At 46.8% G+C, this 24,350-nt stretch overlaps 1 protein-coding gene across 2 annotated transcripts in view; it reads left to right on the top strand.

Annotated features, from left to right (window-relative positions):
- The window catches only part of LAMA1 (laminin subunit alpha 1), a 124,305-nt gene that overhangs the window by 71,356 nt on the left and 28,599 nt on the right, over positions 1–24,350 (top strand). For both annotated transcript variants that reach the window (XM_072949236.1, XM_072949237.1), the window contains 16 exons: positions 2,144–2,265; positions 4,423–4,509; positions 4,794–4,987; positions 5,784–5,926; positions 7,500–7,589; positions 8,854–8,965; positions 10,350–10,512; positions 15,201–15,411; positions 15,583–15,699; positions 15,818–15,981; positions 17,901–18,036; positions 18,576–18,669; positions 20,186–20,302; positions 21,805–21,987; positions 22,290–22,444; positions 23,773–23,916. In XM_072949236.1, coding sequence (XP_072805337.1) covers positions 2,144–2,265; positions 4,423–4,509; positions 4,794–4,987; positions 5,784–5,926; positions 7,500–7,589; positions 8,854–8,965; positions 10,350–10,512; positions 15,201–15,411; positions 15,583–15,699; positions 15,818–15,981; positions 17,901–18,036; positions 18,576–18,669; positions 20,186–20,302; positions 21,805–21,987; positions 22,290–22,444; positions 23,773–23,916 — 2,232 coding nt within the window. The remainder of the gene's footprint in view (positions 1–2,143; positions 2,266–4,422; positions 4,510–4,793; positions 4,988–5,783; positions 5,927–7,499; positions 7,590–8,853; positions 8,966–10,349; positions 10,513–15,200; positions 15,412–15,582; positions 15,700–15,817; positions 15,982–17,900; positions 18,037–18,575; positions 18,670–20,185; positions 20,303–21,804; positions 21,988–22,289; positions 22,445–23,772; positions 23,917–24,350) is intronic.

The following is a 24,350-nucleotide window of genomic DNA, read 5'->3' as shown; positions in this document are numbered from 1 at the left end:
GTGTCGAGCCTTCAGAGTTCAGAGTGTCGGGTCAGAATAGGATCTTTCATTCTTATCGCAATCCCTTCAGATCTTAAGTCGGAACTACAACATCCAGGCCAGCTGGCTGCTGAATGTCCACTTACACGCCGCCGGAAACAGGGCGCTCACTCTCGCAGCGGCTCAGCTCACTGGGGGCAGCCCTGATGATTCCTGGGACTGATCACCTAACTGTTGGCACAGTTCTGTTCTAAAGAGCCATTTTGATAAACCACAAGTTCAAATTTATTCATAAAAAGCAACAGTATCTTAACAAGTAACTTGCGAAACCACTTAATAAAATTCCTCTTTCACAGTTGCAGAGACCCCGAATCTCAGCCCTGTGGTCAGACATCCTGTTTAAGCACCTGGTGGTCCTATAGAATGCTTGCAGTCCACTCGCCGTTCTGAGGCTCAGATGTCACTGTCTGTCTTAGGATGCTGTGCCCAGAGCCTCTGCTCTGGGGGTGGGGACAGCCCTCCGTAACTCAGGGGGCTGTGTTTCTGTGGATGCAGCTGGTGGCTTTGCTGCCTCTACCCGACTGACTAGATGCCACGATGGTCACATGCGTTTCACCAGTTTAGCACCTGTGTCCTTGCTCTTCGAACTTGGGACTCTGGCTCTCCTCGCTGGTCTTCCTCTAACAGGTCCCTCTGTGTTTAGTGACGCCGTTGCTTCCGTCTGCCACTCTCAGCATTCCCCATGTCCTTGTTACCGCACAGCCTGGGTGTCAGGACATTTTGGGTCTGATTTTGTCATCTGGCACCTAGGGTGCTCCTCCCTCTCCATGTCCCCTGGCCTTTGGTATTGGCATAAAAGTGACTGATCAGAAATGTGGCCTGGAGGAGAGTGGGACGAGGAGCAGGCAGCTACCCTGGGGGCTCCTCTGCCCAGCTGCCCGCTTCCAGGAGATGCACTTGCTCCTTTTGCGATTAACAAACTGACAGGCGTTCTCCTGCGCTTCCCACAGCAGCTGACGCACCCCAGGTCACGTTAACAGAGTCTCAGTGCCCTGCCGTTCTCTGGAAGTTTCTTTTCCATTCTGCAGGATCTTGAAGACAAGGGAGCTCGCATCCGCTGTGCGTTAGGGGGGTTGTTAGTGCTTGAGTTGGTATTAGGGATGGAAAACCAGAAAACCTGCTTCAGGCCTCTCTCATCATCAAATATTTATTCCTTGTTGGCTCTGGTTATACTCACTAAAACAAGTATTTAACACAGTAACCTTTTGAGAGAGGTTGCAGATTTTACTTCTAAAGAGATACCAGTTTTAGGGCCTAGAGGATCTTAGTAAAATCTGTTTTTGTCAGGTGAAACGGGAGTACGATTTTCAAACGAAAAACACTGGAATATTGTTTAATTTAAAAGGAACTTAAAAATAAGTTTCCAAACACATAACGAGGCTTCTCTCTGCATCCTCTCCTGCTCCCAAGGACGAACGTCTGAGTTGGTTTGCAGGTTTGCTCAGTGGTTCCCCGGTGTCACCTGACTCTGTGTCCCTGCGTCAGACCCAGAATTTGGTGCCTGGGGCGGTGTGAATGGTGGTCCAACTGAGCAGAAGCAGGTTTTACATTGGAATAATATGTCAAGACTTAGTTGCTCTTTTAGCTTATTTTTCTTTAAATAGCAGGATGGTAGGTCCAAACAATGACGTGAAAGCTAACTGGAAACGATGTGGTCACCGCAGGAATCGTGGTGGTGCTCTGAGCCCCTGCATTTCCTCCCCTCGCTGTCAGTTTCCTGAACCATCCATCCACTCACTTCTGCTCTTTCCCCACCTGGGATCACTGAGTACTGACTGTGCAGCCCACCGTGCTCCAGGTCGGTGTTGGGTCCCTTTTAAACCCATGTTTTCAGGCTCTGAAGGTGGCTGCCCTGTGCGTGTCTTCTATGGGAAGGACATATCAGTGATTTCTGGGCTGTTTTGGATGGATAGTCTTATAATGAATGCCAGCCACAGAGCTGGCAGTGTTTCCAGGATTTTAAAAATAAGAAAAATGCTCACCCTTCATTGAGAATAAAACAAACGTCAATGACAGGAAACGTGGAAGTGCTTCGCGATCGCCAGTTCGGAGGCTCTAACAGTTTCCCGCTGTTTTCCTCTCCTCTTGACACGTGCGGCCTCAGAACTGCAGCCATAACACCACTGGCGACCACTGCGAGGAGTGTGCCCCCGGGTACTACGGGCAGGTGACCGGCCGGGCCAGCGACTGCTCTCCCTGCTCCTGTCCTCACGGCCTCCCTGCCAGGTGAGCTGTACACGGCGCCCCCGCCCGCGCCGCTGAGGCCGGGCTGCGCCCCCCGTCCGCCTCGTCTCCCAGGGTCTCCTGGGGCCTCGCTTAGTGAGTAGTCTCCGTGTTGAGAAAGTGTTCACCCTCACGGCATTGGAAGGGTCTTTTCCAAAGCAAAATATCCATGTGTTGGTTTGGGTGTTAGAAGGGAATAAATGAAAGGACTTCCAGGTTTGGTTTTTTAAAGAGTAATGTTAGTCTTCACCGTATGTATCCAGTGTGTCTAGAGACGAACTGTTACTAATTTTATGAACAATGATACAAAGAATTCGGTTCCTGTTTGCCGTGAGGGAATGGGGTTAGAATTACACATGCTGATGACTGACGAGGTGCAGAAACATGCCCAGGGGTGGAGTGGGCAGGGTCTACCTCACAGTCATAATCCTTGTATAGAACTGTCTCCACCCAAAAAAGAACCCGGGATTTGAAGTATCTGTAGGTCCCCTTTGGGTTAAGTGAAAACTGCAATTCGTAAGTAACAGTTCATTGTTGCTTAGAATATTTGAGAAGGCACTGGACGTGTGGAGGACAAACGCCAGCCTTTGGTATACTAAAATGGAGTTTTCCTTTTGATTTTTGTTTGAATCTTCTATCTTTTATTGTCTCTAAGTAAGTGTCGCTTGGTGGTGAGGACCGAATGAGAGGCACTGTGTGAAAAACATCTCTCTGAGCTCTCCAGCATCCTAAAATTTATTACTATTATTTAATTTTTTGTACCAAGTCTGTATATAAATTTTGAATCATCAAATGCGCTCCTGTGATCTAAGCTGTAGGAGTACTTGCACGTGTGTAAAGATGGGCCCCGCCTGTTCTCACAGGCAGCTGGGAGGGGGGACTGCAACGTCTACCTACAGGGAGCAATGACGACCCGGAGTGCACTGCGGTGCGCCCTTGAGTGAAACACCGCAGGGCACTGGGAAGAGGGGATGTGTGGAGTGGGAGAGACGGCCAGTCACACTCCGTGAGTGAGTATGTGATGTGAGGCCATTCTGGAAAACACTAGTACCCGTGTGCACATCCGTGTCTGTGGCTGCAAGGCTGTATGCGCCCAGGGAGGTGTGTGGACAGACACCTCGCCCTTGTACCATGCACGAGGTGTGTCTGTGTGTCTTCCTCCTTCGGTCACAGAAGGCCCAGACCTCCCCCACAGCCCATGCTGATAAATTAAAGGTTACACTATCCGGAAGCGACTCTGAGGGTGGGAGCCTTGTGTGTGTGCTGTGCATCTGAGAGGCCCTAACTGATGTGCTTTGTTTTCGACATTTTGTGTCTCCCCTGAAGTCTGTCCCTTTAGTATTCAAGCAGGAGCAAGTCAGAGGTGACGTGGAGCTGGCGGAGAGCCCTGCAGCTCACACTGGGCACTTCTGTCACTGGCCAGATACCCCCGTGGGTATTTTTTAGTGGCCTGCAGGCACCCAGCTGAGCCTCTAGTTGGTGATTTGAATGTGGAGGCAGAAGTCACTGAAAGAGGACTGCGCCAAAAGCCAAAGCCCCCGAGCGAGGGGCCCAGTGTCTGAGTGCACTGCTCCATTTTCAGTGGCTGCCGTCTTGCTGCTCCAGCCCACCGCATGACCCCCTACCCTTACGTCTGCGTATTTCAGATTCCACCCTCACCCTCTGCTTCTCTCCCCACTGCTGTCCCCGCCCCCCACCTTTCACTGCAGTCGGTGTGTCCCCAGCCATCTCGTGGCCTCAGCCTGCTGTTCCTGTGTTTGCTCACAGTCACGTGCAGCTCCCTCCAACCACCTTCTCTAATAAGTCAGATGACTGAGTTAAATCTCAGAACATGCCCTTCTTCTCCTGGGACGCTTTCTTGTTTGGTGACTAATTAGCTGTGCTCAGTAGACCTGTCTCCGTGGCTCCAGCACTCACAGGGTTGTCACTGGGCAGCCGCCAGTGTGGGTCTTCAGGATACGAGATGCACCCCCTTGTCCTGATAACGTTTATCTTCCTTCCTTTTGCCCGACAGAGTTTAGGCCCTGAAAAGCGTGTCCAGGTGTCCAGTGTGATCACTTACCCTTTAGAACAGCATCGTGTCCCCTATGAGGGAAGGATAAGTACCCTGAGAGATTAGAAGTTGAATATCTGAAAATTTAAAAAATTCTCTTCTTCCAGTTTTAGTCCCACTTGTGTCCTGGAAGGTGATCATGATTTCCGCTGTGACGCCTGTTTCCAGGGCTACGAGGGACAGTACTGTGAAAGGTATGCGGGGTGTTGGCACATGGAAGTCACCGGGCATGTCTCCCCTTTGTGCGTTAGGACACATTTACAAAAGCGCTGGGGAGCCGGGATCAGTTTCGCTGTGCACAAGCGATACCGCAAAGCAGCCTCCTGGGTATCAAGATAGGTAAACGCACTTCCTCTGACCGTCTCGGCCTTTAGGAAACAGGATGCAGAAGGAGGTGAACGGGCCTGTGTTCTCTTCTGTCCTTGGGAAAACTGCTTCGTGTGTGTACTTACCGGTGTTGATCCCACTGTCCCCGCAGGTGCTCCACAGGCTACCACGGGAACCCGCACATGCCAGGTGGTTCTTGCCAGAGGTGTGACTGCAGCCCGCACGGCTCTGTTCACAGCGACTGTGACCGCGGGTCCGGGCAGTGCGTCTGCAGGCCGGGGGCCACGGGGCTCCGCTGTGAGGACTGTGAGCCCAGGCACACGCTGGTGGAAAGCGACTGTGTGTGTGGGTACCGCTCCCCTAAGCGCTTCAAGACGCTCTTTCCTCTCAGATGCTTCCTTGCTGTGGTGCCCTGTGGCGTCATCAGCATAAAGACCTATTTGATTTTAACTAAGCGTAGGTTCCTTTTGCATCTGCCAAACAATGTTTTGCAGAGTATCTGGAGCCGAGGTAGAAGGTTCTAGGCTAACAGCATTTATCTCCCCGGCAAATCAGCACCACAGCAACTCCAGCCTCGCTGGTTAACTTTTCCTTTAGTGGAGCCGAGGGGTCAGCTGGCGCAGAGAGAACACCTTTGTGGCTGGTCATGTGTGTCACCAAATTTCACATGTGGCCTCAGCTCTTGGCTGTTGTGGACACTTTTTTTTGGTTCTGATTTGTCTGAACAGCAAGAGCGTGAGGGTAGTGACACTGGGGTGTCGCCTCGGTGGTTCGTGGGGAAGACGGGGAGGAAGTAGCTCCAGGCAGTCCAGACCTCGTGCTCTCGTCGGTGTGCTGTAAGCAGAACGGCCCCGTGACTTCCCCCAGTCTCCTTCGCGGGTACTTGCTGAGGGTGTCTGCAAACCCCGAGGACAGGACCCCAGGCTCGGGCAGGAATGCGCTGGGAATTCGTGGCCATTGGTGGAGTCAGAGATGGGCAGACGTGCTGTGGTAACGCTGGGGCCGAGAAGGAAACGGGCGCCCCGGGGAGTCGCGGATGCGCCCTGAGCCCGGCGCCTGCCCCCCCCCAAGGCCCAGCTGGCGTGGGAATGAGGGGACGAGGCTGTCACAGGGCGGTCACGGGGCCTCCGCTTCCTCGCAGCCTGTGACGACGCGTGCGCGGGGGCGCTGCTGGACGGCCTGGACGCTGCCGGCCGCGCCGCTCTCCCTGGGAACCTCAGCGGCGTCATCCCCGCCCCGCATGGGATTCTGTCCGGCCTGGAAGACACGGCGAGACGCCTCCGGGTGGGTACGGGGACCCAGACGCGCGTCACTGCCCGGAGCCCCTGGAGCCCCCCGCTCAGCCGGACCGGAGGCTTCGGCCTCCGCGCTCCCTCGTCCTGCTGAGGGGCTCTGACTGCTCGCCGTCGCTCCCCAGACGCCGCCCTGTCAGGGCTCCCCGGGCTCCCCCTCCGGCCTCCGGGAAGGAGGCTGCGTACAGCCGTCCTAATGCAGACGCAGAAGCCGTCTCGGGACAGCGTCGTCTTTCATGCTGGAATTTGCTGAAGATGAACTATTTTCTGTAAATGTATCACCCTCAGCTGCACTTGCAGAGCACAGAAGTTCCCCCTGCCTAGGAAACTTTATAAAAAGTCTCGCGGTAAATCACAGTTTTGTGTTTAGCCAAAACCCGTGTTTTGATCTGGGTCCAAAAGAAGGTGGGAAGGTCAGAAATGGACTTTCTAACAGCATTCTTTTCATTCTAATTGGGAAAAAACTGTGATTCTTAATTTTGCTTAAAGCCTATGCATTAGAATTTGAGATATTTAATTCACTGTCATGCAGTAATAAAAAGGATAGTCATTCCTCAACGCCTGTTTCAGGTAAGAGCTTTCCTCAGACTTTAGACGTCCTTAAGCACGTGCGCGCGCCTGCCTATTGGACTCCAGCTGCTTCAGTGATCCATTCTTGTCAATCGTGGTCATTTCCTCTGTAGATGCAGTGGAGTAAAGGAGGCTAGGAACCTCTAAGAGATGTTTTTATATTTTTTTCTCCATGGAACAAAATGTTTTTGAAAGATGAGAAAAAATTCTAAAAAAAAAAAAATCTGAAAAAACCCCACCAAAATCAGAAAGGACAGAAATGTTCAGATTTCTTTTCCACTCACTATAGCACAGTATATAAACCCTACCTCTGTGCATCTGTGCTCCAGCGGGACAACTGTATTTTTTTTATTAAGTGAGATAAATACTTGGTTTCAATTTTAACTCTTTCTGAATGATTTGTTCTCATTTAAACTTACTTTGTCAGTTCCTTTAAATGACTTTTTATGTAAAGTACACAGGAGGTGAAGATTATGAACACTTAACTGTTTCTTGTTTTCACTGTTTACTGACACAGCGACTGTCCTGACCCTAAACAATAATCTAGCCCCTTCACAGGTTGTTACAAGAATTAAAGTCGTCCAAGTAAAGAAATTAGAAAGTGTTGGCGTAAATAAATTAAGCACTTAATTTTTAGTAACCATAAGGCTTTCCTTTACTTAATACTTTTTGTATTTTAGCCTTGTTAGCGTTTTTTAAGGTATTAGCAATTATAGTTAAACTTTATGTGACTCTGCTATGAAATTAGGCCAGACTCACCCAAGAACTGTAGCAGTATCTGGTTTAACTTCCTGTCTTTGTAGGAAATACAACGCAACAGAGGGCAGTACGGAAACATGCTGCCGTCATCAAAACTTTAGTGAATTCATTTTCTTTTTAATGCAATTTCAAGGAAAGGAGAATTTCCTTGAACAAAAGAAGTAATAACAGGTGATTCTTAGGTAGGAACCAGAAAAGTTATTTTCCAGCATTATAATTTGCTTTCTTCTTTTTAGGAATCTTTACTAAAAGGAAATACACAAAAGCAACTGGCAAAAACTGAACTTGAAGGTGTCTCAGAGCAAACAGAGCACCTGCAAAGGGAGGTAAGTTCTTCACTGAAAAGGCCGACTCCCCACCTGGCCCTCGTGAGCAGCCGCACTGGGGCTGCCTGCCGGGCTCTGCTCAGAGCAGGGCGGCCTCCTCCTCCCAGGGACTCCGAGGTGCTGCCCCCCCCCCACCAGCTCCGCAGCCCCTCCTAGTGTGGCATCTGCAGCACCCGGCTTCCCCTGTGCTTCTGATCGGTGGACTCGGAACGGCAAGAGAGTCCAGAGTTCATTTTGATGTCAGTAGGGAATTAGTTATTGTCTGGTCCATGCCAGGTAAACAGGTTTTAGTTTAGTGACCAAAAGAGAATCTCCTCACTTGCAGACGGTGTGGGAGGCCTGTTTGACTGCATGTGCGTGTGTGTGTGTAGACACGTGCGTGATCGTGTGTCTGTGCGTGTACGTGTCTCGTCTCCGCCCCTCACCATCCACACACGTACACAGTCATACAGCCTGAACGTGTGTTAGCTTGGTTCCTGTTAATTTAAAAGTAATAATGATTTGGGAAGCATTTCAGGGTTTACGTGTGGGCTTTAAGCACCTCGGCAAGCACACATTCGGCAGGAAGTGATAAGCTGATGACAATAATTTCTCTCTATCCATTAAAGAAGATTCTCTTTCGATTTTGAGTAGAAAACACTTAGAGCCAGTGGGAGTTGCTTTACATTCCTGGAAATTACAAGTAACTGTTCCTCTTACAAATCAGAACACTCCTAATCAAAGTAACAGCGGAGGGTCGCTGAGCCTCAGCCCCGGGCTGCTCGCCTTGTAAACGCTGTATTTGACCCGTATAACGTCCTGTGAGGCGAGCGTTACTCCACGTCCCCGGGGAGCCCAGGGCCCAGGTCTCCGGCCTGGCAGCAGCAGGCCTGTAGCCCACTTGCTTAACTCGAAGTTCCTAGCTCCTCAACCACATCCTCACGGTCAATACAAACTAGTAAGATTTCACTTTCTAGACTCTTTGTACTTGGGTCCCAACGTGAACATCAGGTCTTCACAACAGAGACAAATGGGAGAGTCTGCGGTTTGAAAACCAATTAGGTTGTTTTTAAAAAATATAGCATCTTTTCTCAGAGTGAGCAGTCAGTCATTTCATTAACCACCTACTCCATTTCCAACCCTGAACTGTCAACCTTGGCTTACATGACGGTGCACATGCTCACTCTCTGTTCAGGAATAGGTTTTGTTACTTAAGACAGACAATATTCAAATACCAACACTCACATTTTATTCAAACTGATCTGAGGCCTTTGTTTTCCATCAGCTCAACAGAGTGTTGGCACGAAGCCAGCACGTGAGCAGGGCCACTGAGAGAGTCCTGAACAGGAGTCGGGACCTTGTGACGTTTACTGAGAAGCTGCGGACAGACATCCAAGGTAGTGTCCTCTCGTTTGGGGAGTCTGGCTTTTTGGCAGAAAAAGCTCCATCTACTGTATTTGACGCACGAAGAGACATGTGACCTGCCCTGGACTCCTGGAGTCAGAGGGCTGGGATGTTCCCATAGTTCGGGGATCCTGATGTGTCCAGATCGTTGCCTTTCATTGAGAGTTTTATCTTTTATTTTCCACATTATGCCTTTCACTTAGGACCTAAGTATTGGGCAGATTTGGCGCCTCCACATCTCTTATGAATGTGTCAAATTAACACTTAGTAAACGGAACACTTTTGCCGATGGTGAGCCAAGGTCCAACAGCAGACCACAGGAGAGCGTGACCTGGAGGAACGTATCGCTCCCAGGTCCAGGAGGACGTAGCCGGCACACCTTGAGGGGGCGGTCAAGGCAGGCTGCAGGCAGAGAGAAAGAGGGGGCCTGGGGCACCGGCCCTTATTAGGGTCTGTGGGTGGAGTGCTTTGGGGTTCCTGGGCTAAGGCCGGATTCCTTAATCCAAAGCAGAAGAGCAGGGTTTTGGTGACCCCCGGGGGTCTTACCCAAGGGGCACATAAGGGGAGGGTGCTGGGAAGCAGAGACCATCCATCACGAGGGCCACTGGGGAAGTCATATCCAGAACTTACATGTGCTTTGCCTCGGTGGGCGGCCGTCTAGGGCACGAGGGCCACTGTCAGGTTAAGGTCCCTGCAGGCCAGCTGCCAAACAAAACGGATACCCAGGCAGCAGTACCACGGAGTAGCTTAGCTAAGCTCTCCACAACGCTGCTTTGCCCAGAACAGGAGCTGATGGGATTTGGGGCTTCAGTGTGGTCCCAAAGTATGTCCTAGTATCAGAGTAAGTTGGTCACTACTCAGCTGGGACGTCCCAGGTGATCTTGCTTTTAAATGCTACTGTCAACTTTTGACTACCAGAAATTCTTGCTTTTCCTTTTGGATTATAGTATATGGCGTGAAAACTACAGACTCCAAATCAGACTTTACAGGGCAAAGGGTAAGGGAGTTAGTTATTAGAGCTAATGATGTTTTAGGAAAGAGGAGCATCAGTGCCGAGGGTTCCCCGGTGCAGTAAACCCTTACTGAGTGCGGCTGCGTGCACACGTCTGCACCAGGTGCAGAGCAGCTGAGGGGGTGGTCGCCACGGCCCTGCCCTGACGGAGTTCATGGGCACTGGGGAAGCGGACGTCACCTAGACCAGCAATCCCAGGTCCCTGAGTGTCCTGACGGGAGACGTCCAGGGTGCAGTGAGATGTACGGGCTGACCTGGCCTGGCTAGAGGTCCAGCCCAGTTTAGGTGAGCAGAGCAAGGTTCTGCCATCTTAGTCGTGTCCACTTTGAGAGACTTTTTAAATGATGGATAAATTTTCTCCATAGAAATCAGCGAAAAGGCAACAACTCTAAATCAGACCTTGGATGAAGATGTCCAGCTACCCAGTTCTACTCTTCGGAATATGCAAAGGAACATTACATCTTTGCTGGAAATCCTGCAGAAAAGGCATTTCCTGCACTTGCACCAAAATGCCACCCTTGAACTCAAGTAAGTTCCCGAATACCATTCATGACACAGCCTGTGAGAGGCAGGCACTTGGGAGCAGAAGGGAAGGACAGCAAGCTGTCGGTGGGGCAGACGTCGCAGGAGAGGTGGGTGCGGCCCCTCCCGACCGAGCAGTGGCAGTGTTTCCCTCTGTGGCCCTGACACTGCATCCCCACCTGGTGTGAACCAGAGAACCTCGTGGTCCTGTCTCTATGAGGATCAGGTGTAGGCAGTAAACTCTCGTGGAAGCAAACACAGTGGCTTCCACTGAAGCTGTGAACGCCACGACAGACTCACTGTGCCGAGGTAATTTAGCTCAGTTATGCCACCTGTCACCGAAACCCTTGGTATGAAATGACAGATCACAAAGAATCGTTACACGTGGTCACCAGGAGCTTGTAATATGCTTACATCCTTTTTTCTCAGTATATTCACACAATTGTTTTGATGCAACAGAAAAGCTGTCCTCTCGCCCAGCTGCGATCACATCTAGTAACTGGTTTGTCACACAGTGCCCCACCAAAACTCCAGTCTTGGTAGTGAAATAGTTCAACTATTTTAATATAGTTTGCTATTTTAAATAATGTTGTAATAAACAATTTAGGTAAAAATCTTTTTCACATTATTATCATCAGGGTGGCTATTAAGAAGTGAAATCATTTCGCCAGAGTTTGCATTCTGAGGATGCCTGACTCACATCTGCAGATTATTTTCTAGAAGGTTTTTTAAAACAGCCTCCACTTCTGCCGGCAGAGCGCTAGAGCCGAGCTCACACCTCGTCCACCACTGAACAGGGTTTTTGATGCTGCTGATTCGGTGACAAACAAAAGGAGGAACTTACTGTAGCGTGAGATTTGGAGAGAGGACTGATAACAGAACTAGAACAGAAACTGAATGAGCTTTGCAGGGAGAAGCTGACGAAGAGTGCTGAGTTTTTTCTTCTTAGTCTTTTTTGACTCACTGAAGACAGTATCATTTCATCTGATCGCAGTTTAGATGGTAAAGTTATTCCACAGATGAAAATTTGACCTCTATTTTAAATTTCTTAAGAAACCTTTTTTTTAAAACTGAAGTACAGTCAGTTACAATGAAGTCAGTTACAATGTGTCCATTTCTGGTGTACTGCACAGTGTCCCAGTCATGCATATACATACATTCGTTTTCATACTTTCATTAAAGGTTATTACAAGATATTGAACATAGTTCCCTGTGCTACACAGAAGAAACTTGTTTTTTTAAATCTATTTCTATGTATACTGGCTAACATTTGCAAATCTCAAACTCCCAAATTTATCCCTTCCCACCCCCTTTCCCTGGTGACTGTAAGAGTGTTAACTATGTCTGCCAGTCTGTTTCTCTTCTGTAGATTAGTTCATAGTGTGCTTTTTTCCTTTTTTTTTTTTAAGGTTCCACATATGAGTGATACCATATGGTATTTTTCTTTCTCTTTCTGGTTTATTTCATTTAGAATAATGATCTATAGGTCCATCCATGTTGCTGCAAATGGTATTTTATTCTTTTTATGGCTGAGTAGTATTCCATTGTATAAGTATACCACATCTTTTTTATCCAGTCACCTGTCAATGGACATTTAGGTTGCTTGCATGTCTTGGCAACTGTAAATAGTGCTGCTGTGAACATTAGGGTGCATGTATCTTTTTGAATTAGAGATCCCTCCTGATTGACACCGGGAGTGGGATTGCTGGATCATACTGTAGGTCTTTGTTTCATTTTCTGAGGCATCTCCATATTGTTTTGCCAAATGGCTGCACCAAACTGCATTCCCACCAGTAGTGTAGGAGGGTTCCCTTTTCTCCGCAGCCTCTCCAGCGTTTATCATTCCTGGGCTTTTGAATGATGGCCATTCTGACTGGTGTGAGGTGATACCTCATTGTAGTTTTGATTTGCATTTCTCTGATAATTAGGGATATTGAGCATTTTTTCATGTCTGTTGACCATGTCTTTCTTCATTGGAGAGTTGCTTGTTTAGATCCTGTGTCCATTTTTGGATTGGGTTGTTTGTTTTTTGTTGTATGAGTTGTTTATATATTCTGGAAATTAAGCCTTTGTCAGCTGCATCATTTGCAAATATTTTCTCCCATTCTGAAGGCTGTCATTTTGTTTTGCTAATGGTTTCCTTTGCTGTGCAAAAGCTTGTAAGTTTAATTAGGTCCCATTTGTTTATGTTTGCTCTTATTTCTATGGCCTGGGTAGACTGCCCCAGGAGAACATTGCTGAGATTTATGTCAGAGAATTCTTTGCCTATGTTTTCTTCTAGAAAGTCTATCACGTCTTGCCTTATATTTAAGTCTTTAAGTCATTTTGAGTTTATTTTTGTGTATGGAGTGAGGGAGTGTTCTGACTTAACTGACTTACATGCTGCTGTCCCAACACCATTTGCTGAAGAGACTGTCTTTTCTCCACTGTATATCCTTGCCTCCTTTGTTGAAGGTTAATTGACTGTAGATTTATTTCTGGGCTCTCTGTTTTGTTCCATTGATCCTTATGTCTATTTTTATGCCAATACCATGCTGTTTTGATTACTGTAGCTCTGTAGTATTGTGTGAAAGCTAGGAGTGTTATTACTCCAGCTTTGTTCTTTTTCTTCAGTATTGCTTTGGCAATTCTGGGTCTTTTGTGATTCAATATACATTTTAGGATTATTTGTTCTAGTTCTATGAAAAATGTCCTGGGGAATTTGATAGGGATCTCATTAAATCTCTAGATTGCCTTGGGCAGTACTGGCCATTTTAACGATACTGATTCTTCCATTTGTACGTGAGTCCTGTATCCTGCTACCTTGCCCAATTCTTCTGTCAGCTCCAGTCATTTTTGTGTGGAACGTTTAGGCTGTTTTATTTATACTGTCATGTCATCCCCATATGGTTACAGGTTTACCTCTTCTCTTCCAATTTGGATCCCTTTTATTTCTTTCTCTTGCCTGACTGCAGTGGCTAGAACTTCCAAGACTATGTTGAATAGAAGTGTTGAGAGTGGGCAGCCTTGTCTTGTTCCAGATTTTAGCAGGAAGCCTTTCAGCCTTTCACTGCTGAGTACTATGCTGGCTGTGGATTTGTCATAAATAGCTTTTATGTTGAGATATGTTCCCTCTATACCCACTTTGATAAGAGTTTTTACCATAAATGGGTGTCGAATTTTATCAAATGCTTTCTCTGCATCTATTGAGATGATCATGTGGTTTATGTCCTTTCTCTTGTGGATGTGGTGTATGTATCACGTTGATTGATTTGCATATATTGAACCATCCTCGTGTCCCTGAATCCATCTTGGTCATGGCATATGATCTTATTTATGTGCTGTTGGATTCTGTTTGCTAATATTCTGTTGAGGATTTTGGCATCTATGTTCACCAGTGATCTTGGCCTGTAATGTTCTTTCTTGGTAGTGTCTTTGGTTTTGGTATCAGGGTGATGGTGGCTTAACAGAATGAGTTTGGGAGTATTCCCTCCTTTTCAACCTTTTGGAAGCGTTTGAGAAGGATCGGTATGAGTTCTTTGTATGTTTGGTAGGATTCCCCAGTGAAGTCATCTGGTCCAGGACTTTTGCTTGTAGGGAGGTCTTTTTAAATTGCTAATTCTGTTTCATTTCTATTGACTGGTGTGTTCAAGTGGTCTATTTCTTCTTGATTCAGTCTTGGTGGTCTGCATGTTTCCAGAAACTTGTCCATTTCTTACAGGTTGTTCACTTTGTCTCCATATAGTTGTTTTTAGATACCTTCTTTAACAATATGAAGTAACAGATTCACGGCCAGATGTTAGAAATATTCTGGGTTTCCTTGTGTGTTCCCCATATACTTTTTTTAGTTCTTATTGTCTGTATCATAATGCATCATCTTGCTGTCTTTTTTTTTAATCTTTAAAAATGATAAGAATGTTCAAATAATCCCTGATGATGTTCTAATGATGTCAGCATTCAAATATGTATCATTGGAAAATGGGTTTTTGGTGGTGTTTCAGCCCAGCAATCTGATAATCTGTGAAAGCTGAGGGTGATTTACAAGATATTTTCCATGAAATTTTTCAAAGTCCTCTTGACAAATTGAAGCAAGAAGTTAATAGGATGTACTGAACCACTGTAAAGATTTGTAGCGTGAAAATTTTATTCTAGATAACTTTAAGTTCAAAATTGATTTAAATAAGCAATTTGATAGCACATTTATAAAAGAATATGGGGAAAATACCTTTTGATTTCCTAAAGCTTGCTTTTATCAATGGTACAAATTATCTTTCTGGCAATTTGGATTTGAAAGTTTTTTATAAAATCTGTTTCATAACTAGCTGCAGAAAACTCTTTATAGTGTATAACTGCGTTGGTAACTTGAGAGCAAATCACTGAACAGTTTTCCTTCTTCAGTTTCTGGCTCTATTTATAATAAAAGGCTGTAGTGGCCATCATTCAGAGTGTGGTCCCAATTTTGAATCCAGATTCACTGAGATGGCTTCTGTTAACCCCCTTAGTGTACAATGTGTTAGGAAGTTTGCAGACAGAGTTCAGGGATACAGTGTGAATCTGTCATGCCTAGAGGTGTCTTAGAAAAAGCGATTACGATGTGTCTTAGGACATGAAGCAGCGGCTCAGGATGGATGTGTGAACGTTCCTTCCACGATCATTTCAGTGATACGAGCTTAGTTGTTTAGTTTTTACATGTGAACCGCCTATTATTTTACCAGGGCTGCTGAGGATTTATTGTCACAGATTCAGACAAATTACCAGAAGCCACAGGAAGAGTTGGAGGTGGTGAAAGCAGCAGCAAACAGCCTCCTCTCGAAACACCACAGTGAGGTGCGGGCGGCCGCGGAGCTGGTGCGGGCGGCAGAGGCGAAGGCGCAGGAGAGCGGTCGCCTGCTGCGGGTCGTCGGCGCCAACCTGCGGGAGCTCAACGTGAGTCGCGGGCTCCCGCCCTGTTGGAGCGGGCCGGGTGCCCCGTGTAAGTGGTAGCGTTCTTAGCGCTCAAAACACGAGCCCGAGTGCCCACTCGGCAGTGTCAGGCGCCGCGGTCAGGAAGGCGACTTGCTTTTGGGAAGCATCCTTAGGGGTGATTTCCGCCTGCAGGATCAGAAGCTGCGCGTTCAAGAGGACCAGAACCTGACATCGGCGCTCTCGGCCGCGGGGAGGGCGCTGCTGGGCGCCGCGGCCGCGCGCGCAGGGGCCGCGGGAGAGGCTCTAGCGGTGAGTCCCAGCTCAGCCCGGCAAAGCGCCCCCATTTCCAAAGGCGCCTCCCACCCCTCAGCGCGCGCACACGTCGTTCAATAGGGCACAGGGTTTCAGTGTCGGCTTCTCTGTGTAGCAGCTGGAGCGGCACCGGGATGAGCTGCTTCTGTGGACCGCCCAAGTCAGGCGCCACGTGGACGCCCTGGTCATGCAGATGTCCAAGAGGGCGGCTCTGGACCTGGTCTACAGAGCAGAGGGCCGTGCGGCTGAGCTCCAGACACTGGCCAGCGCCCTGGACAGGTGAGATCACACCTTGCGAGAATCCTGCAGCCTGTGACGCGTGGATCAGAGAGAATCAGTGCGGCTGTTTTGATCAGTGTTGAGTCATTCTTTTTTGTCTAAAAATGAAGACTTCTCTTTTATTTCCATAGCAAGCAGGATTTCCTTGCCATGGAAATAATTGACCATCAACATGAATGCGTGATGGAAAAATACAAACTGAACCAGATAGGAATTAGAACAAATACCATGCTACCATACCAAGCCGCTGAGGCCTTTATTATTAGGTTGTATATGGACAGAACCAGGTATTAATTTCTTTACACATCTTGCCGCCTTGGAGCTTGTGATTAGGCTGGTTTAATGCGTGGACAGAGATTGTGGCTGCCCGCCCTGGACTACTACAAGTGTTGGGAATCTTTTTTCCAACTCTGAAAGACATCCTCTCCATTATTTCCTCCTGCCTGAAGGTCTGCCATTTGTACTGTCATTATTTTAACGTCTATTTTTGGGTATTTGTCAAATATGTCTGCAGTTTGCCTTCACATGAGCTGCACAACTTGAGGCCAGTGGTTCCCAAACTGTGTGCAGGAACAGCCAAGGGACCTTCAGGGTACTGATGCCAGTGTCCCCTCCCCACCAACTCCCATCCCCCAAAGACTATGGGATGTGGCCTGTGCTTTTATTTTTTATTTTTTTGAAAGATTCCCCAGGTGATCTAATGTGCAGCAAATGAGGGAATCACGGTTTTAGGACTTAACAGTAATTTATACAATATTGTGAGTTAGTTGTAAATTTATTACTTTAGAATCTGTTATGAATTATGCGAGGAAAAAGTCCAGACAGAGTGGGAATATGTGTGTTTCTGTGTTGGAAGGAGAAAAATATTTTCCAATTTGAGGAACGCTGCTGTAAAAGATCATCTCACGCAATGAGAAACGTGTGACGTAATGGACCACTGCGTACGTTAAGGGCTGCGCTGAGCCCTACCACCTGCATCTGATCGGAACTGGGAGCAGAAAATGGAGTTAGATTCTCAGTTCTTTTCCTTCCCTCATCTTTCATTTCCCCAGAGAGAAAACAGTGTTCTGACTCCATGCATGGCTACAACAGAATCTTTATTGCTTAGTATATGGAGTAAAAGCAGTTTGGTCTGATACACAAAAGTAAATAACATTATCATCTTTTAGTTATAAGTCACTGAATTTTGCCAGTCAAGTAGTAACAAGTAGTAACGGCTGACGTCTGCTTTGGGAATCACCCAACTCAGTAACCTCGGGGAGAAAATGAAGTAGGTTACTCAGCGGGCAAAGCTGTGTCAATTGTCGGATTTCATTTTGAAGCTAGAGTGAGCTGGATGAAACCGCACCATTACCAGCTGGCGAGTTCCTCAGTGATTTGCCCACTTATGAGAGTGAAGTTCAGATGACTGAAATATTATCTGATCCTCCTCCAAAACCTCTAGTGAGTTTCATCAAATTGGTGTGCTCCATCTGAGGAATAGGATTCGGCATTCCTAGCTATGCTTAGGAAAGCTTTTTTTAAATTAACAAGCACGTAGCAGGAGAGATTACAACTGCTGTGAACACGCGGTGGCGCCCCAGACACATGCAGGGGCTTTGAACAGAGGCCAAAGAATGCTGAGGGCAGCTGGCGGAAACCGATGGATGGTTTAAAACAAAAAGACGAAACAGCAATCATCTCTTCTCTGGGTACTGATTAAACAGCGGTTCTGTGTCATTCTGACAGTGTGGCTACTGCTTCTTAAGGTGCTTCTTAAGGTGACGTTTAGAGTCAGAGGGGAATCCGTACGTTGACGTGGAACCATGGTTCTTCTTGAGGATGCTTCTCTAAGGGGAAGGGAACTGGGAGGCTTTTAAGAATGGTGGCCAAGTTCAATTCAGTTTATCATAGCATCTCTAAACATGCTGATTTCATAGTGGCCTTGGAAATGTTAGACACGTGTCCCTGAATGCGACCAGTGCAACCCATGTCGGTTCCAACATCCAGAGTCTGATTGAAGAGTCAGAGAAGTTGGCAAAAGATGCTCTTGGGACTGTGAGCAAGGCTCACACGGTAAGAAATGCCCCCTGGCTTTGTGTGTCCCTGCCTTTTCCGGGCACTGCGGGAGAGTGATCCTCCAGAAGGTGCTTGAGCAGAGATGCAGTGGCTTAAACTTATGCTGGTCAACATTCTTTTCTGGTGGGATCAGTTTAAGGCTCTGTCATCCTGTGATGTAAGTTTTCATTTCCTAAGTTACAAATAATTCTTTATAAAAACTAGGGACTCGTGATGTAAATGGGGAAAATCTCAGTTTCTTAGAACAAAAATGGTAATGCTATTTGATATCTACTTGAGACATCTTTTCTTACTTGTGGCAAAGGTGTCCATTTCATGGCTGGTTTTTGTGTTTATATATTTAAAAACAGCTGTGTTCTTTCTCTTCAGCCATAAATTAGAACATAAACTACACATAAAATAGGACAGCTGACACTGAGCCCAGCTGTCACTGGTTCCGCACTGCACCGGAGGCAGTCTGGATGGAGCTTTCTGCACCCCCAGCAGGACTCCGCCTTGCCCCCCAGAAGCCGTGTTTAAGCTGTCCTGTCTCACAGGTCTCAGGGGCCCTGCTTTCTAACGGGAGAGCGGCTTTCCAGCGCAGTGCTGAGCTCCTCGAAGAAGGCGACAGCCTGAGCAGGAGGCACCAAGGTCAGTTCCGGCTGGACTGTGGATAAGCACACCTCTGAGCCACTTCCAGAACATTCTCCTTTCCTGGAGCAATCTGAAGCTTCACATCTCTTTGTGACAGCCATATTCTAATTTCCTATCACAGAAACATCATACGACTTTTAGCGACCCCTGACTGTGCTGCGCCGCGCCTTCAGCCTTCCACAGGCTCGTTGGGGCTTCGCTGGCCCTGCGCCCTCCTGGCACCCGTGTGGTCCCTCCCGGCGCCGGCCAGGTTGGCTGTGATGTCGTGGGCTGCTCTCTTCGTCTCTCAATGTTTCCCAGGTTCTAGAAGAGTCATATTCTGTTTGATACTTCTTTTGCCTTCTTCACAGGCCTAATGGAATGTTAGGCTCATGAGAGGTTCTCACTAAACACTTACTGAATTAAATCATAATGATTTATCTAGTTTTAAAAAAATACCTATGCAGTTTTGTTTTTCCTAAGAGTTTCAGTGAGCAATTTTTTGGCGTATGTGAGAGCTCTCCAGTAAGTATAACACAAAATGGCAGGGGGATCTGTTCTGCAACAGGAACATACAAGTTTTATAACACAGTTTACCTATCAACTTAATATACACTAATACATCAGAAATAGTGCCCCCTCCTGTAGGAGTAAACAGTGGGCCATAAACAAAGCTCATCCCCCACGACTCCTTCCGTGCCCAGTCCTGGGTCCGTCTTCCACAGCTGTCGGATGTGTGGGCTTGGATGGTGCGTATTTTTTGTTTCTCTGTGAGTGACACAATTTTGAATGTGTGTCATCTCACGGTATAAAAGGTCCCTGATTCTCCATCATAAAGACTTGACAGGCTGTGGCTTTAGTTTACACAACTAAAGGTATTTCACAGACCTCAAAATAGTGAACTTTCTGGCACTTAAAATTTTAGGCAGAACCATCATGTTCCAAAAGGATTTTATCAATAATTTTTAACCAAGTGTTCAGAATCCAAGTGTGATTGCATATCGTGAACAGCAATTTTAAAAGTAAAAGCTTTGATCCAGCAGCTCTGCTCCACTTGAAGGAGCTGAGCTGAGTGCCTGCTGGGCAGTGAGGAGGGGCCAGGAAGGAGGGGCGGGCCCTGGCTGGGAAGCAGGCGGGAGGCTGAGGGCAAGATTCCCAAGCAGGAGCCCGCGTCTGGGGTTTTACAGCCTAGGGGACAAAGGTGGCCAGGTTAGGTGTGGCCAGGAAGCTAATGAGTCTGATTAAGAACAAATGATTGAAACCCAATTCTTCACCCTAGAGCTCTAATAAAATCGGACTTGCAATTTAAGAAGAAATATTGAGACGGGAAACAAAGAAGAAAAAGTGATCAAGCAAGCTAAAGACACAATTTCTGTGATGAGTGGTGCTAAGTCTTGCTGGAAAAACTTTCAATATCCGGGGTCTCTGGAGGAAGCTGCCGCTTTCATAGATGGGTCAGGAGTGACAGAGAAAACTGTCATCTAGGTAACTTCAGGGCTGGCCTCAAAGAGAACACTTTTTCTCCTTTGAATAGGTATCACACTAGAACTGAGCGAACTGAAAAGTACTGCAAACAGATTTCAAGAGAATGCTGGTAAAGTTACAAGGCAGACCAGTGAGTCCCTCTTGACACTTAGAGCCATTCCTGGAGGTAAGCGGAAAGGGGTTCTTGATTTAACTAACGTCTTCTCATTGCAAAGCCCTCACATAGGAATGTGAGGGAGGCTGCCTGAGGCCTGTCGGTGAGCCCTCACCCGAAAGGAGACCAAGACTGACAGTTTTCACTTGCAGAGAAAATGGTTTGGAGGTAGAGATCACTGTGTTTTGTAACTTCAAAACACCTGCACTGACGTAGTAGAATTTTCTGAAAAACAAAAGCCTTAGATTCTCTGTGCTACCATATTAACTGCTTACTCTGAAAATGGGCTTGATACATCCCTAGATAAAAGAAGGGTCATTCAAAGAAGCCAGCAAGTAAAGAAGCTGGGATGTTCCTTTACGGGGAAATGCTGCATTCATTAGAAATGTGGGAAATTAAAGAAGTCTTGCTTGGAAATTAAAGAAATCTTCCCTTGTGAGGCAATAAGCATTCTAAAATAGATCACTTTAATATTGATGGTTTGGAAATGCAGTATTCATTAAAATTTTAAATAGGGTAACTTTAAAAAAGTACAAGACAAGCAAGTCGTGCTGCGGGCACATTATTTATTTTACATTCTTTCAACCTTTTTTCTTAGTAAGAATTTTTAAAAGTCTTACAAGATACCCAAACATCTCACAAGTTCTCTGTCTGCTGGCTCACCTCATAAGCATGAGAATTACTTGGGGGGGGGGGCTGGCCCTGGGGCAGTCTGGATTGAGTTAAGTCAACGCAGGATTTTCTGATCTGGAAGTCTGTTTCTTTTCTTTATTTTTAAGGATACGTGGTATATGCTGATCAAACACTTAAAAATAACTTTATTTCGAAGTAATTTCAAACTTGCCAGAATTTGCAAGAAGAGTAAAAAGAACACATATACCCTTTATCCAGCTTCTCCTGGTGTTAATCTTTGCCCCATTTGTGATTAAACATTTTAAAAATGAATAGGGCTATCTTAGGGGAAAAAAAAACCCATCATCCAGGTTTTCTAGAATAACTGAATTCTGGTACATCTTTAGTGGGCATTTAGTTTTTATTGTACCATTATGTTGGCAAATACACTTCCTCTAACCCAGGAGACTTCTGTCTCACGCACAGATTTAAATTCCCAAACCTTCTTATCCACAGGATGAAGGTGTTTTAATGACTCTGAGAAGGGAGTGACAGGAAAGAGACCAAGAAAGAAGTTTAGATTATTGACATAGGATGCTGAACACAGGACAGTTAGTGTTGCTTTTGTGATCTCACTGTGTACTGAAATCATACTTCAGTACAGAGGGTGGTCACCCAGCCTGTTTCATCCATCCCTAAAAGGAAGCAGTAGAGCTTACAATATGCAGCCTTCATGTTGCCATGAAAAAAACAAACAACAAAAAACACAGGAGCCCCCTTTGCTTAACAACCAATAAGAAATTCTGTAACATGTTTCTGTGTAAAAGGACATTTGCTGTGGTTTTATGGTTTTCCGTGTGTATAACCACGGGAGTGCATGCTCGCATATAAATGCATCTCAGGTATCAGAGACAGAGGAACCAAAATCAAAGAGCTGGCCGCATCTGCAAATCAGAGCGCTACGAGCACGCTCCAGAACGTCGCGGGGCTGAGCCAGAAGCTGCTGAATACGTCGACTGACCTGTCCAGGGTTAACGCCACGTTACGAGAAACTGACGACCTTCTCCGCGAGTCCTCGGTGACTAGTAGGTCATGGTCTCCGTTCCCATTTGGAAAGCCTGCCTCGTGCAGTTTGAGCTGGCCCAGGGGCTCAGGGTGCCTTGTGCACAAACAGCAGTTTCAAAGAATAAAAATGCACCAACATCTGGATCTGCATTTATAAAGACACGGGCCTTGGGTGATGCCTTGTGCTGGTGCATTTTTCATGTATTGACTAAAGTTTCAAGGATTTGATTATGAGGATATTCTATTTAACCCTGGGCATTAGTAACAGTTCATTCTCTTGTTTCCTCCCTCCCGCCTACTTTCTCGCCACTTCCTATTCTAGCTTTGTTAGCAGGAAGAAAAGTCAAAGATGTGGAAACACAAGCCAACCTTCTATTTGATCGGCTGAAGCCTTTGAAGAGGCTAGAAGAGAACCTGGGCAGAAACCTTTCTGAAATCAAACTGCTCATCAGCCAGGCCCGGAAGCAAGCAGCTTCTGTGAGTGTGGGGCCCCGCGACCCTCAGGAAGCCCCCTCGCCCCCAGCCCAGCCTGCAAGTCCCAGAGGCTCCGGGACAGATATTCTGTCACACTTCTACTGACCAGCTCTCAGTTGTCCCAGATTCCTAACAGCCCTGTCTCCGGTGTACTTAAAGCCTTGCGTTCTAGATACTTACTTAAGTGCATTTAGGTATATTTAATTAGTCTCATTTTCTTTCATTTCTGCTTTTGTTCACATATTTCAGAATGTCGTTAGCACAGAGATCTCTGTGTCTTTATGGCAACTGATCACTGTAGCCTAGATATATAGATTCATAGAGCCACACGGATTGGCTAGATGGGCAGAACACAGTCCAAGTGCTAACATCACGGTGAGTTGCCATCATTTCCATCATTTTATCAACTTGGTTTTAATAATCCAAGTACTCTTCAGAATGTCTGTGCAGTGTGGGCCTCACCTTTAGGATTCTGACAAAACAGCCGGTATATACACGTGAATGTTGCACAAATCCAGGTCACTAACTGCATAAAACACTCGACACCCCGAGGAGCACAGCCTTGAGAGACTTCCCGGCTGTGCTAGGCCAGTGGCCCTGGCCATGCTCCAAAGGAGAGGCGTTTCAGGGGGCTGAGACTTGAGAGATCATTGTCTGTCGTGCTCCTGGGGAGCTACAGACAGTAAATGTGACCTCTGGTCTCATGTTTATCCCCCTGCAGCTTCTAGCCAAGAAAAAGGAGCTCTGGATTCTTTGATCCCCAAGTGACCTCACTTTGGGTAAAGGGCTGTAGGTTTACAAAAGCTCTGGTTTCCATCGTTTTAGTTCCAGTCACCAAATAAACTTGGTTCCAAGTGCTCTGGTTAATATAAACTTACAATCTTGAAGGTTAATAGAAGGGATCTTATCAGGAAGCTATGTACGGGAAATAACTGCTCTGTAAATGTTTGCTGAATGAGTAAGTGGATTAGCCCTGCATTAATCCCACGAATGATCACCAAATATCCTGTGTGTCAGGTGAAGATTCCAAGGTGCTTTGGATAAGCTCCTTGTCTGGAAGGAATTAAATCCCACACAAGAGTTTTCAACATAAAGTCATCTTCTAAAACTCCAAGACTGACTTTTCCACATTAAAATACCTTACCAAGTAAGTTTCATCGCCATCTGATTTTCACTTTATGAGACACACAGCACCACGTATTGTGCAGAGGACCCTACATGTGACGGTGAGGACCCAAAGCAAGCAGCACTTGGGGACTCCAGCGTGCCGCCAGTGTGTCTCCCTACGTGATTTTTAGGGACTTACAGACCCTTCCCTGTTCCTCCCGCAGATCAAAGTTGCGGTGTCTGCAGACAGAGACTGTATCCGGGCCTACCAGCCTCAGATTTCTTCCACCAACTATAACATTTTAACACTAAACGTGAAGACAGGCGAGCCCGACAACCTCCTCTTCTACCTGGGGAGCAGCAGCGGCGTGAGTGTGACATGCAGGGGCGATGCCGAGTCTCCTAGGGCTGGGGGTGTATTTTCTGAATTAGTACTTTTTAGGTTAAAAAAAAAAAAAAGGACTGTGAAATCACTAATTCTTCTAAGGGAACTAATCTTTTGCTAAACTGGTAACATTAGATTACAAGTAAACAGACTACAAGACAGTGCCTGCTAGGAGGACAGTGACGTTTATGAAAGGCGCTCCCTTCTGCCATCTTAACTGTGAGCTGTGAGAGCGGAACTTTCCATAACGTCTTCTGTGACCCCTGAAGTCACGGAGTTTCGCTTTGGGTCCGTGAAGTTCATCTTGGTGGCCGTTGCCAGGCGTGGAGGCGTGCACCCTGAGGGGCATATCACAGCTGTCCAGCTTCCCCCAGCCTGCCTTCCCTCACGACCAGGGTAGAGGCTGGCGACCCCCGC

Source organism: Vicugna pacos, chromosome 24, assembly GCF_048564905.1.
Source record: "Vicugna pacos chromosome 24, VicPac4, whole genome shotgun sequence".
NCBI classification, from domain to species: Eukaryota; Metazoa; Chordata; class Mammalia; order Artiodactyla; family Camelidae; genus Vicugna; species Vicugna pacos.
Note: the sequence above shows the minus strand (reverse complement) of the source record. Positions and strands in the feature narration are given on the sequence as shown.